Source organism: Rhizopus delemar, genomic scaffold, assembly GCF_000149305.1.
Source record: "Rhizopus delemar RA 99-880 supercont3.9 genomic scaffold, whole genome shotgun sequence".
NCBI classification, from domain to species: Eukaryota; Fungi; Mucoromycota; class Mucoromycetes; order Mucorales; family Rhizopodaceae; genus Rhizopus; species Rhizopus delemar.
Window position 1 is genome coordinate 1,313,344 of NW_027137835.1, and position 12,864 is coordinate 1,326,207.

A 12,864-nucleotide genomic window follows, 5' to 3' on the forward strand; every position below is an offset into this window, starting at 1 on the left:
CCCAATCTTTGCTTCTGGTATTCCACCCTTCTATTCATTTTATTATTATCTTGCATTTAATCTAATTATAATTAAGTACGTACCTTATTATCCTTTAGTATAGCATGGAATTGATATTTGAGCATAATAAAAAATAAAATAGCCAATATGCTTTTACGATCTCCACTGACAATATCTTCGCTTGCGATGACTGGTAAATTATCATCCTCCTTGTATTCTTCTTTTAAAAAATTCAATGCTCTTGATACATTAGATATAGCATGTATTTTCATATTTCCTCTTTCTGGTCTTAGTCCTGGATTATTTGCAACAACAGATAACAAACGAAGTAACTTTGTTCCATCCTTTAAATCATTATCAATTGATTCAACGGATTCCTCTTTCAGTTGTACGTTCATCCATTTTGTGAGTGTACGTATTTGTATATCTTGATAATCTGTACTAATATCTCTATTATTCTTATTTGTCATCATAGAGAATAATAGAGAAGGAGAGGAGTCGAAAAGGGGAAGAAGAAGAAAGAGGAAAGAAGAAAGAAGAAGAAAGAAAAAAAAATATTAAAAATAAAATGAATTTTCGTTGTTAAAAGTATGACTTCTTTAAATAAACGCCCTGTTCTGAAAAGCTTACACTTTCCACACATATACACGTGTTTAAAGGAATGTATTTACCCTTATTTGTTGCTGAGGCTTAAAAAAATTATTTATTTTCTTTTCTTTAAAATGAACAAGGCACTGATTGGCATAGATCCGCTGTTTTTAAATGATGTAAAAATATTAATAAAAGACATTTCACGTCTAGTGCCCATGAAATATGATCAAGTTGGTAAAATAAACACGTTTTAAAAGTTATGTCTTTTAACCAAATGTGTTTTATTTAGACGTGTTTCAATACTATCGCCGTCTAATCAAATATGTTGAAGTCTGTGGTGTTGTCATTGCTATATCAAAAAATAGTTTTGTGACGACAATCACAATAGATGACTCAACAGGTACAATTGATTGTGATTTATGGAACGATCGATTGAATGACAATATTGAACTTGGATCTACAGTACGTGCTATTGGAAAAATAAATCAATACAGGGAAGCCATACAGATCACTTGTCATGATATATGCAAGTATGAGATTTTTTTTAGATGGATTGTACTTTTAATAATATTTTTTATAGTTTCTGTCAGAGATGTCAATTATGAATTATTACACTTGTGTCAAGCTATTTACTACAAGTCAGAATACGAGAAGCCTCTTATTTTACCACCTGAAATAAGGGAGTATCAAGACCAACTCACACAACAATTGGCAAAGGAGACAAGAGATATGGTGGATTATTTAAATATACTGAATGATGAGCCCGAATTGAGCGAGGAAAGCTTCAAGAAAACTCTATTGAAATACATTGAGCAATTGGATATGGAACAATTTTCGGTTTCAAACTTACGACACGTACCAGAATTGCTTGAAATGGCTACACAAATACATCAAAAATTGGTAAACAAATAAAAAGCATGTACAAGAAAGTAACTGAATGTTTATTTGTTTAGCTTGGCGATACTCATATTACAAATAAAAAAATGATGAATTACATAATGAATATGACACAAAGACTAGTAAAGGAAGGCAATTTGGAGCAAATAGATTCAATCACATTCAAGTTACTGAATGAAGAATTATTAAAAAATAAGATTATTGAAATTATTCATTTGTCGAATAATCTTGAAGGTAGTATACATAGGCTTAGCTTGTTACATTAATATATGCGCTGTATGCTGATCATCATCCACCTGTAGGCATTTCTGTAGATCAGATTACTGTAAAAATACGCCAATTGAATGAGTTTTCAAGAATTATGAAAGGAAAAATAGTGAATGTGATAGATAAGCTGGCAGAATCAAGTGTTATTTATTCTACACAAAACAGATGTTATCGATTATTATAAGACTCACATATCAAGATAAGGTGATCGAGCTAAAGGGGAGACAGGAGGTTGAATTGCCCTAGAATGATCAAGGAAGAAAATAAATAAAAGGGGAGTATAAAGTAAAAGGGGAAAGAGCACAAGCCAACATGGGAATCACGGTCCTCTTTGGGTATGTTGAGAAATCATCTCTTTTGTATGAAAAGCAAAAAGATATCAAAGTAGTACAATAAACGTTAATTAATGCTAATTGATATTAATTTATATTATTTTTACTCTGTCTCGCCCTCTTTTTTTCTCTCTCTCTCTCTCTTTTTTTACCATGTTCTACTGGACTTTATTACTGTACTTTTTTCCAAGCATAATTCAAGGTAATGATGATCACCAAAAAGTATATTTAAACTAAAAAAGAAAGAGCACATAGGACAAACAATCAATAATAACACGAACCAACCTACGACGACATCTGGTAACCTTATAAATAGTAAAAATAGCAATAAAATGCTAAATGTATATTTGCAGGGTCCGTTGCTTATACTTCATATCCAACTTTAACTTCTGTCGATCTTCAAAATGCAAATTTTAGTGGGCTTTATGCAACCAATATACCAACAACGACAAAAACAACAAAAGCTATATTAAACACACAAGGTTTATTTATTTATAAATTACAAATCAAACAAATGAGTAACAAATTACAGGCTCATCTTCTACATTTACATTGACGACCCTTTCACCCAGTAGTACTGCTATTAAAAGTAATACATCATCATTAAGTGCAACAGATTCTGGCGTGATCATTGGTGGATCAGTTGCTGGTGTGATTGTTTTCATTGGTCTTACTCTTTGCGCATGTTGTATGATTATGAAAAGAAGAAGACAACCAAAACATTTCAATACAAACAGAATGTTATTTACTCATGCTGATCAACCTCCATTTACGATGGTATCACAAGAAAAAGGTAAAAGCTATATTTACCTTTCCTTCTATTCTTAACCCACCTCACACAGAATTACCTCAACCTGTCCCAAGGATGAACAACAACAACAAGACGACGCCTAACGGAGCACGATTATCCAAATATAATTATTTATCACAAGCATTTTCACAAATGAGGAATGCAGAAAGCGGAGATGTCAAATTACCTGCGAGAGATTCTACCATCGATGCCTATTTTATGAAGAATCTCGAGATGGTACCTCCGCCGCCTTCTCATCCTTCCGATTCTCATCAATCATTGGCTGTGAGTTCAGTGTCTGATGTCAGTAAATACAGTACCAACATTCAACCTTACCTTCAGCAGACGTTTCAAACAAGTAATAGTAATAAATATCAATACATTTAATAATAATAAATAGTAATAATAAACACGTGTGTGCCTCAGAAATAGTTGGTGTGACATGTAAAATCCTTTGTTTTGTTACCACTGATCACAGTCTTATTCGGAAAAGTTTTTTTTTGGGTGTGAACAAGGGAGAGAAATGAAACAGAGGGTGACACATTGAAAGAATACCGCGAAATACTGAAAAATCCAAGATGTTTTTCGTTTTACCCCACATTTTTATATAAAAAGTTTTTTTTATAAACATACAGAAACATATAAAATTACATAGAAAGAATCATAAAATATAATAAAGGTTCGTTTTGTAAACAATTCCTTTACCACGAACCAAGAGTAAAGGAATCCTTCTGTGATCATTTTCTTGTTCAATTGTTGTACTATTTGCAACATCAAAAGGAATTTTACAGTGTACCGAATCTTGAGATACAAATTCTGTCTCGGTCGATTTCACATCACCAAACCAAACTTCGATATCCGGACTCAAATTCTCGCCGGTCAGTGTCAAGCGATCCTTGCCTTTCTTGGTGAGTTCATGAAGAACAGGGAAAGGTGCGGTGGGCATCGTACGTTCATCCGGTGTCCAGAAAGTATAACTAGCACAATCCGTGCCAACAATCGTCCAGACAGCTGCATCTGAAACATCTTCAGTCCAGCAAGCACCTTCAAGCCCAGTAGGGTCGAGTGCAGACGATCCCTTTCCTAAACTGCCCCGACGTTTGATTTCACCCGTACTCAGTCGACGCACAATAGGATCCTGTGCGATTTCGCCAAAGGTGTTCTCTTGACACTGAGGGACAAGGTGACGGGTGGAGGTTGTCTTGTGCATGCCGACGACATCATTCAGACAGGCCAAATAGGTCACTGGATGACTTGATTGAGGAATCTTCCAGTGGCCAGCTGTGTTTTGTTTCAGGTTGCCTTGATGAAATGAAGGATCCTGAACGATTTGAAAGGCCACCTTGTGTAATTGAGAGACAGGATCACCCAAGGTTTCATCACTGCATTCACCACCCAGGGATCCGATCGGATTATCCACACGATTACCACCCAAGACCAAGCTCTGTTTGTCGACTTTACGGATGATCATCACAGGGCTCACCAGACCAGTGGTGACACACTGAAGGACGACGGGTTGATTGTAATGAATGGCTAGGGTAGAAGAGGTCTGTAAGGCGATGGCAGGTGGAGGAGGATAATTAGGATTGAGTGGATTATGTTTAGGTCGATTGGCAGTGTTGGGTGAACAAGAGGTATCAACGATCCAGATGACGAATGGATCCCAAACACCGGTTCGAGAGACAAAGCAAGTACCATTTGAATCGGGTTGAGGTGTGGTGGTTGATACACCAAGATATTTAGTCGATACGGTTTGTGACCGAATTCGATTGAATAAAGAGATGGTTGTACCATGATGAATACATACTAAAACAAATAAGTCATCATACAATAGAAACAAAAGTCACTCACATTCCATATTCTTTGCACTCTGTCTCTTTTTTGAAGGTTTACTGATCACCTTGATACCCTTACTTGAAAAAGTACCCAAATTGGAACCATTGCCTAATTGGATCTTTGCCAAGACCTCCACACGCTTTCTCTTTTCATCTGCGTCATTAATGTAAAGTTGCTTTGAAATACATCTTCCGAATACCTTTTTGTGCATTGTTATCGATAATGTTACCAGAAGATGTCTGCCACTCGATCACACCCGTCTGCTGAATCGTTTCACCCGAGATATGTATCGTGAGTTTAGGTGATTGAAGAGCGTTTGACGGAGAATGAAATAAAGAAGGCGTCTTCTTATCGGTCAATTTGTCCGAGGTCCACCAATTGGTACCTTTCATGATGGTTGCAGGCGGAGGGCATAAAAATCTGTGAATGATAAGCAAAGAGTCATTATCTAATCTAATTTTCGTGTTACCTTTTCTCGGTACCATAGCTCTTTTGAGCTACTTTACTAGTAAGAATCATGATTGTTCTTTCACCAGGAATATAGTCTTCTCTTGATTGTTTTTGAAGTAAATAATTTTGAATTAAGGGTTGAAGATCCCATTCTTCTTGAATAGGTTCAAATCCCAAGGAGACCTGCTGCATGGGGGTAATAGGTGGTGAAGAAGAAGAATCAGAAGAAGAACCAAGGGGTGAATCAGTAGAACGTCTTGGTCTCTTTTGAGGATTTTCTAATAACCAATCAGCCATTGAATTGATTTCGTTGGTCAGAGTAGCAGAAGGAGTAATAGTTTCCAAAGAAGTATTAAACTTGTACAAGTCAGGATTATTATTTGATAAATCATTCAAAGAAAGGTCAGATATAATACTGCTATCCATCGATAACTCTCTTGGTCTTGTATCAACCAAATCAAATAGATAAGAAGAAAACAAATTGGCAGTCAAATCATCTTCTCTTAATGACATTGCACGTTTATGTAAAGGTCTTTCTTCTAATAAACTATTTAAATCAAACGAATGATAATCTAATTCACCAACAGCAACAGAATGACGACGACTGTTTGTTCCACTGCTTGAATCAAATGAATAAGAATGTTGATCAAATAAGTTATCTATCGAAGGTGATGAAGGTGTAGAATAAATAAAATCTGTCCAATTGGTTGGCAAAGTTGTATTCATTTCATCTTGTTTTCTTTTTCTTGTTTCAGTTGTAAACATTTTTTTTTATTGTAAGAATAGAATCGCCAGCGAGAAATTGAAAAAAAAAAAAAATAGATTAAAAAAAAGGGGGTAGAAAAAAAAAAAGGAACAAAGAAGAGGATAAGAAAAAGAAAAAAAGAAAAAGAAATCAAGTGTTTGATTTTATAGTCAATTCGAATCGTAACACAAACACAAACCTTGTGGAGGAACTAAAAAAAGCAAAAAAAATAACATTAACCCCACATTTTTTCTGAATCTAAACCAATCACTTGTTAATCTAAACGTTTTTCCGTTCCACATGACTCGCACTTCTTTCCCGCCTTTCTTATAACCGAAGCTGCGGGTAACCTTACCGTCAAGCCTCTCTAAAAAAGGTTCCTCCTTTCATCATACGCTCTATTTCTCACTGTGGCTTTCGTTTTAAATGATTTTTCTTGAATTTTTTTTTCTTACTTTTAAAAAAAGTTTTTTTTTTTTTTTTGTATTTGATTACGTCAAGGAATTATAGCTTGTTACACTAATAATGCCCGAGCCCCCTCTCTCATTTTATCTCTTGTCCCCTTCTCTCTCCTGAAACGATAAATGTACGTTGAAATTCTTAATTTGTTAAAATGCAAATGATATACAGCATTGGGTGAAACACATATTTAAATCATTCATGCATATATGACTTTTTTTTTTTTAAAGCAACTATTTTTTTTTTTTTAGTGCAAAATGAATTCATGTACTCTGTACACTCTAAAAACGGCAATCGAGGATAAATCTTTTAATAATTTAAAATATTAAAGATCAATCTAGTGTTGCATAAATCTTTTTTCTTGATGCTTACCAGTTCATATTGTCCCGAGAATAGGGATTTCTTTTTTTTTTAAACAACCCAATAAAACTATTTTATTCAACACAAAACAAAATAAAAAAAGGGAAGCAAAATAAGTGATTACAAAACTTTTTTTTGTTTACTTTAGCCATGTGCTTTAATAAAACTAAATAATATTCATCTTTCGTCTCATCGCATTTAAGCAAACTAAAAAAGTAAGTATCAATCCCCTCCTCCCCTTTTCTATTGCTCTTACTTGAATCAAATAACTTTCTGCGACTGTTCTTGCACGAGTATTGACACTAAGTTTCATTTCTGATATTTCCTTGTCTACTTCTTCCATAAAATGAACAATAAAATCAACCAATTTATGTTTATACATTTGTTCTGTATGATTGTTGGTAATCAAAAAGGAAATATCATAACCCTAACACACTCTCTTAGTCTTATTCTCTTCCTTTTTCAAAACTTACTTCAACAGGTTTTCTACGCAAAATAACAAAATTCTCTGCTCTCATCATCAAGAAACGAGAAAATTTATGACATAAAATACGTTCCAAGTCATCTGCTTGTTTAATCTTGATACTCACTCGTACAGAGTTGACAGATGGTTCAATCAATACTTTTTCATTTTCATTACGACTGATGACCAAAGGGTTCATCAGCACCTCTTTTGACTTTCTATCCAGCTACCTAAGTCACTCGCGTCTATTTCATATATTCTTTTCATTGTTACCCTGATTCTATCTCAGGCGTGTTGTGTCTTTCAGCTACTTGCGACGAAAAGTTATCTAAACAAAGTGCGGCTGTCAAAGTAGAACGAACGGCTGTAAGGTATGGACGAAGCGTGTTAGACTATATAAAATGGACGTAAGAAACCAAAGAAACTTTTGTTATTTTAATTTACCATCCTTTCTTTTTGGAATGAAATAAAAGAAAAATGAAGTCATCTATTTCAGAAAGTAACTTTTGTCGGAAATTTAAAAGAGGCACACCTTCATCACCATGGAAACGACAATGGCTTCAAAGAAAAAAAAAATCTCAGAAACAAGAGAGCAAGAACATGCAGCATATTTCAACACGAAATAAGGATAAGCTTTTTTAAAAAAAAAAAAAAAAAAAAAAAAGAACTAAGGGGATGAAGAACTATAAAAAAAAAAGTTTGTTTGACCAATAATTGAAAAAGGAATGTGTGATTGAAATTTGATCTGTTCATTAGATTTGTTCCCCTCTTATACAACTCTCTTTTCTAAAATTCACGCTTGCTTGTTCTAATTTAATCCATTTTCAACAGTGAGAATCGATAACTTGTAAAGAATTCTCAAGTTATTTAAAAGGATCTCTTCCTCTCTCTCTCTTTTTTTTTTTTTTTTTTTTTTTTTTGTTCTGTTTCATTGCCTTTTTTTTGCTGAAAAATGAAGATCTCCTTTGCTTTCGCTGCTACCTGTTTATTAACTCAAGTTGTATATGCTGCTAGAGAGTCAGTCTCAGCCTCTTTTGATGCTGTTGCAAAACCCTCTGCTTCAGCTGCTCAAACCAATAAGCAAGTGGAAGATCTCTATAAAAAGATCGCCCCGGCTCAAATCCCTCAATACATGTCTGCCCACGTCGCTGCCGTGAAGGATTTCATGGCTTCGATGAAAGCCAATGGAGCTTCCATAAAACCTTCGATCAGTTCAAAGAAGCATAAGCACCCCGTCTCTTCCATGGCCTCCTTTTCTCCCAAGGCCACTGCTAAACCCAAAATCTCTACTTCTGTGAAAGCCTTTGGAAATTCCAAGGGAAAGAAGCGCGCTGGATCTTCCATGGTCTCTGCTCTTTCCAAAGCCTCTGCTCAGATGGCCTCTGCTATTTCCAAGGTCTCTGTTCTCCAGGCTTCTGCTGTCCGCAAGGCTTCTACGAAAGTCTCGGCTGCTACCAAAAAAAATAGACGTGCTATTTCCTCCATGGCTTCTGCTTCCAAGATGTCTGTGGTTTCCAAGAAAAACAAACGTGCTGCCTCATCCAAAGCTTCTGCTTCTGTCAAAAATCAAAGCAGACGTGCTGCTTCTTCCATGGCTTCTGCATCTGTCAAAGCATTTGCTCTCCCTAAAGCGTCTGCTTCTATGGTGAAGCGTGTTGTTTCATCCATGGCCTCAGCTTCAATTTCCGCTGCTAAGCCCTCAGCCTCGGTTGTCAAACGCACTGAACAATTTGTTTCTGGTACAGCTGAAGCACCCCAACCCTCTTTGGCTACCAATCAAGAACCCGAATTAGATGGAACATCTGAAGAAGCCAAGTCAGATATCGAAGAACAAGATCCTTTCTGGATTGATGATGAAGTGGCTGAAGTACAATTTAAGGGTTATGACTGGAGCGTCTTACAATAAACCTAAACCTTAATTATTATTTATTACACCCTTTTTTATCTTTCTCGATTCAATAATAATAGAAAATAAAGCATCAATCACTTTTTACTGTTTTTTAATTTTCATATGCTGATTGATTATATTAAAAATTAGAGTCATTGGAAAAAATTTCTTATAGTCTGGAATAACATTGCTGTAAATAAGGTTGGAATGCTTATCAATGACATGCATGGAACGCTTGATACTGTAATCTTGCAAGTCGATTGAATTAAAAGCTGTAGACAGCAATCGATTGGCTGAATCGGATGCAAGGATAAAAGCCGGCTCAAAATCCAGACTTGCATATGTAAATCCTGGCGTAGCATAAGCATAGTGAACATTAGGCCGATCATGTGTAATGACAACAGCTGCTGCGCAGTGCTGTACAAACTTGGCATAATTTTCACTAAAGGAGCATGAAATAAAAGTAAATGAAAAATGGTTTGTTTTGTCTTACTTTATCTGTAAAAGGTCCCTTCTGGATTGTTCTGTGCTATGCATGCAAAAATGCATTAATTCAGTTTATTCCTTTCTTGTTTCACTTACAAGTCATAATCACAAAAGAATACGATGGTGTATTCTATGTAAGGCACAGAGAATATCTCGTTAAATATATCCATTTCAAATATACTTCCTCGATAAAATACTGGGATACTGATACTAGCTATTGCTCTTTTCAGGTTGATTTGTTTCATTGGAAGCGCATTGTCCGTCTCATGGCCCAAGCTCAAATCCCTGATACGCTTATTGATGCTTGATAGGTTATCTGTCATTTTGTGTTGATGGATAAATGGTAAAGAAAAAAAAAAAAAAAAAAAAAAAAAGAGAGAAATTGAACTATTCTATGCAAAGCAATAATAATAAAAAGAAGAAGAAAAAAAGACCTGCGATATATACATTGCATACTTTATTTTCATTTAATCATTTCTTTTTTTTCCCTAATCAAGCAATACTAAATCTTCTTCTTCTTCTTCCAAAATAACTATGTTATCATCACTTTCTTGAATGGATATCTTTGTTTTCTTATGGGCTGTATCATCCTCTTCTTCTGAATGTTTACGTTTCAATGTGGGCTTACGTGCAGGCACAGGATTTAATAAATGAAGGATCTTGTCACTTGAATCACTACAAGTTTAAGACAAATATGAGTTTTAAATTGTTTTGCTGTGTGTATATGATTCTTTACATTGCTTCCAAAATAATATCAACATCATCTCCATCATCTTGAGTAACGCGTAAAATTGTACCCGACTTCAATTGTATTTCTTTTAATGGTAGCATCTTATTTTCATCATATTCAATATCATAAATCATTCTGATAAATTAATATTAGTCACACTATTCTCTTCTATTTCACTTTTTTTTTTCAACTTACCTGTTACCATCCATAATAGCAACCTCATCTTCGGTCATACCAGCACCTCCACTTTCTGAAGATGGTAAAATCACTTGTTGAATTAAATCATTTAACGTAGCCTTTTGGAAATTGACTGAAACAGTTACTATCCTTGATCTGCATACGCCACATTCCGGGTTAGGCTCAGAGTTAGCCTCTTGAACAAGACGAGACTCAGAGGTGAGATAAATCTACATTTTTTTTAGAAAAAAAAGTTTATACTAAAGTTAGCTTTCTGTACTTTACGCGCTTATTGTTTTTAATATTTCCACGAAGTACACCCAATGCTTTCATGATAGCTACACCAGCAATAACTGCATTTGTGGTTGCAATTGCTGGAATAATATTACCTGCCATTGCTATATATATACTTTTTGAGTTAAACATGGCATTTTTCCTCTAAAGCTGACTCTTACATTTTACATCAAACAAACTTTTTGTTGGAATGGCGAAAATATGAGCTCTCAAGTTGGATGTTGCAGTTACAAAATTCATAGCGTCTTCATCATCTTTGTCAAAAGATAATATCGCATCTTGATCATTCTTTTTTTCCTCCAAAAGCCGGTTTGCTAACTTTACTACGCTATGATAGAGCTTTGAGTAAAACCTCCCCTAGAGACGCAAAAGACAAGCATAAGCCTACCTATCTTTAAAGACTAAAAAATTTTCCGAAAGATCCCATATTTTTTGGTCAGGTAATCCTAGGACTTCATGCTGTTCATTTTTTGCGCTCTCTTTTAGACTCTCTTCTAAAGCTTCGTAGCTCAAAGGTGTAGGTTTAGCACGATTATTCCACATGGATTCCATTGACAATAATCGGTGGATGTCCACATTAAATACTTTGTCAAATACTTTCTTTGCATAATCTGGAGATCCAGCAGCAGCTTTGATATTCTTCAATTCTTCCGTTTCTCTAGCAAGCGCAGCCAACTCATTCGCTAGATGTAAATATTCTCAATGAGAAATCAAATATGATCTACTAAACACATTCTTTACCATTTTCTTCAGAATCATCAGCCTCAAGTACATCTTCATCTTCTGAATTACCAAACAACTGGCTGCAAACGCGATATATTTAAAAGATTAGCTTGCTTTTTCTGCCGAGCATACGCACATGTACAATACCTGAACAAGAAGCTTTTAGACCATACAATACAGTGAATAGGTGCACTTGGTGTACTTCTGATGGTACAAACCGGATAGGTTGTAGGTGTAGGCTTAGGTTGACAATCAAAGCACTCGGTTTCATCTTTTTTAATCACATAAGCTTGGCCTAAATAACCTTGGGTGCCTGATTCGACAAGAGGAATATCAGCAGCTAAGCACATGGCATTCACATGCCTTCTAGCCTCTATACAATTGTTTAATTTTCTCCTATTCAAGATAAAAAAAGAATCTCAATCACTACCCAGATTGTCTAGAGCATTTAACACCATCGTAAACTGCTTAAACCATTGAACATTGAATTGAGGGTCTTTAATATTTGCTTGCATTGAGGTTATATTCACTGAAGGGTTGAACTTTAATGCTGATTCTTTCGCAACCTACTTTTATTTGTTAAATATGAAGTGTAATATAATCTATATATTACGTGAGCTTTAGACTTCTTCACGTGTTGTCTCTGAAATAAAAACTGTCTGTTTAAGTTGGATATATCAATTGTATCTAAATCGATCTATTTAAAAGTAACATGAACACATTAGGAAAGAAGCAATTTGGAAATTGAAGATACAATGTACCACCCGAATATTTTTAAAGCCGGACAAAACCAAGTTTTTTAATAATTCACATCCAATTCCACCTGCACCCACTAAAAGCACATGACTATTGGACACATTTTCGTACAGTTCTTGTCCAAAAACAAGACGATTGTATGTTTCGCGCTGAAGCATACTCGTTTTGTTGAAGAAAAAAAAAAATAAAAAAGGATATTTAACTTGGCATGTTCCTAACGACCTATTTCAAAGACCGGAGCCCTTTAAGCCAACCAAAATTTAAATCCATCTTACAATATAATTTCTTGTTATTTTATAAACAAGAAAAGAAAAAAGCAAAGTGGAATTGAGAAGCTAGGCTACTTTTAAAACCTTTAAGAAGGTAAAACGTTACCAACTTGGATTATTGAAGCTTATCATAATTTTTTTTTATCCTGATATTTAAACTCCATTAAAATAAAAGCCACGATAGTTGCTCCCCCTTACTTTTTTTTCTTTTACAGTAAATATTCCCTTGTAAATAGAAATTATTTGATAGAGAATGTATAGAAACCTGAGCTCGACAACAATTCGTCTTTTGGCACAAAATACAGTGCAACTTAGACATGTTTATACCCGACGCTCAGCAGCATCTGTTGT

General features: G+C 34.9%; 8 protein-coding genes across 8 annotated transcripts; 3 read left to right on the forward strand and 5 right to left on the reverse strand.

Annotated features, from left to right (window-relative positions):
* Positions 1 to 56: 56 nt before the first annotated feature.
* RO3G_11580 (uncharacterized protein) lies at positions 57 to 470 on the reverse strand (the record flags this gene model as incomplete). The annotated part of the gene is made up of 2 exons (XM_067666164.1): positions 57 to 61; positions 158 to 470. 2 exons carry the CDS (start codon positions 468 to 470, stop codon positions 57 to 59), a joined length of 318 nt encoding a protein of 105 aa, XP_067522265.1.
* Positions 471 to 806: 336 nt separating this feature from the next.
* On the forward strand, positions 807 to 1,503 carry RO3G_11581 (uncharacterized protein; the record flags this gene model as incomplete). The annotated part of the gene is made up of 3 exons (XM_067666165.1): positions 807 to 825; positions 881 to 991; positions 1,172 to 1,503. 3 exons carry the CDS (start codon positions 807 to 809, stop codon positions 1,501 to 1,503), a joined length of 462 nt encoding a protein of 153 aa, XP_067522266.1.
* Positions 1,504 to 2,240: 737 nt separating this feature from the next.
* Positions 2,241 to 3,264, forward strand: RO3G_11582 (uncharacterized protein; the record flags this gene model as incomplete). Its single annotated transcript, XM_067666166.1, has 4 exons — positions 2,241 to 2,289; positions 2,441 to 2,569; positions 2,620 to 2,880; positions 2,930 to 3,264. 4 exons carry the CDS (start codon positions 2,241 to 2,243, stop codon positions 3,262 to 3,264), a joined length of 774 nt encoding a protein of 257 aa, XP_067522267.1.
* A 274-nt stretch (positions 3,265 to 3,538) lies between these two features.
* Positions 3,539 to 4,348, reverse strand: RO3G_11583 (uncharacterized protein; the record flags this gene model as incomplete). Its single annotated transcript, XM_067666167.1, has 1 exon — positions 3,539 to 4,348. The coding sequence occupies one exon, from the start codon at positions 4,346 to 4,348 to the stop codon at positions 3,539 to 3,541; it is 810 nt and encodes a 269-aa protein (XP_067522268.1).
* Positions 4,349 to 6,925: 2,577 nt separating this feature from the next.
* Positions 6,926 to 7,637, reverse strand: RO3G_11584 (uncharacterized protein; the record flags this gene model as incomplete). Its single annotated transcript, XM_067666168.1, has 5 exons — positions 6,926 to 6,934; positions 6,984 to 7,154; positions 7,201 to 7,408; positions 7,464 to 7,582; positions 7,635 to 7,637. 5 exons carry the CDS (start codon positions 7,635 to 7,637, stop codon positions 6,926 to 6,928), a joined length of 510 nt encoding a protein of 169 aa, XP_067522269.1.
* A 505-nt stretch (positions 7,638 to 8,142) lies between these two features.
* RO3G_11585 (uncharacterized protein) lies at positions 8,143 to 9,096 on the forward strand (the record flags this gene model as incomplete). Its single annotated transcript, XM_067666169.1, has 1 exon — positions 8,143 to 9,096. The coding sequence occupies one exon, from the start codon at positions 8,143 to 8,145 to the stop codon at positions 9,094 to 9,096; it is 954 nt and encodes a 317-aa protein (XP_067522270.1).
* A 560-nt stretch (positions 9,097 to 9,656) lies between these two features.
* On the reverse strand, positions 9,657 to 9,887 carry RO3G_11586 (uncharacterized protein; the record flags this gene model as incomplete). The annotated part of the gene is made up of 2 exons (XM_067666170.1): positions 9,657 to 9,694; positions 9,746 to 9,887. The coding sequence occupies 2 exons, from the start codon at positions 9,885 to 9,887 to the stop codon at positions 9,657 to 9,659; spliced, it is 180 nt and encodes a 59-aa protein (XP_067522271.1).
* Positions 9,888 to 10,052: 165 nt separating this feature from the next.
* On the reverse strand, positions 10,053 to 12,003 carry RO3G_11587 (uncharacterized protein; the record flags this gene model as incomplete). The annotated part of the gene is made up of 9 exons (XM_067666171.1): positions 10,053 to 10,239; positions 10,301 to 10,429; positions 10,490 to 10,701; positions 10,757 to 10,869; positions 10,927 to 11,093; positions 11,154 to 11,448; positions 11,507 to 11,568; positions 11,636 to 11,861; positions 11,919 to 12,003. The coding sequence occupies 9 exons, from the start codon at positions 12,001 to 12,003 to the stop codon at positions 10,053 to 10,055; spliced, it is 1,476 nt and encodes a 491-aa protein (XP_067522272.1).
* Positions 12,004 to 12,864: the final 861 nt, after the last annotated feature.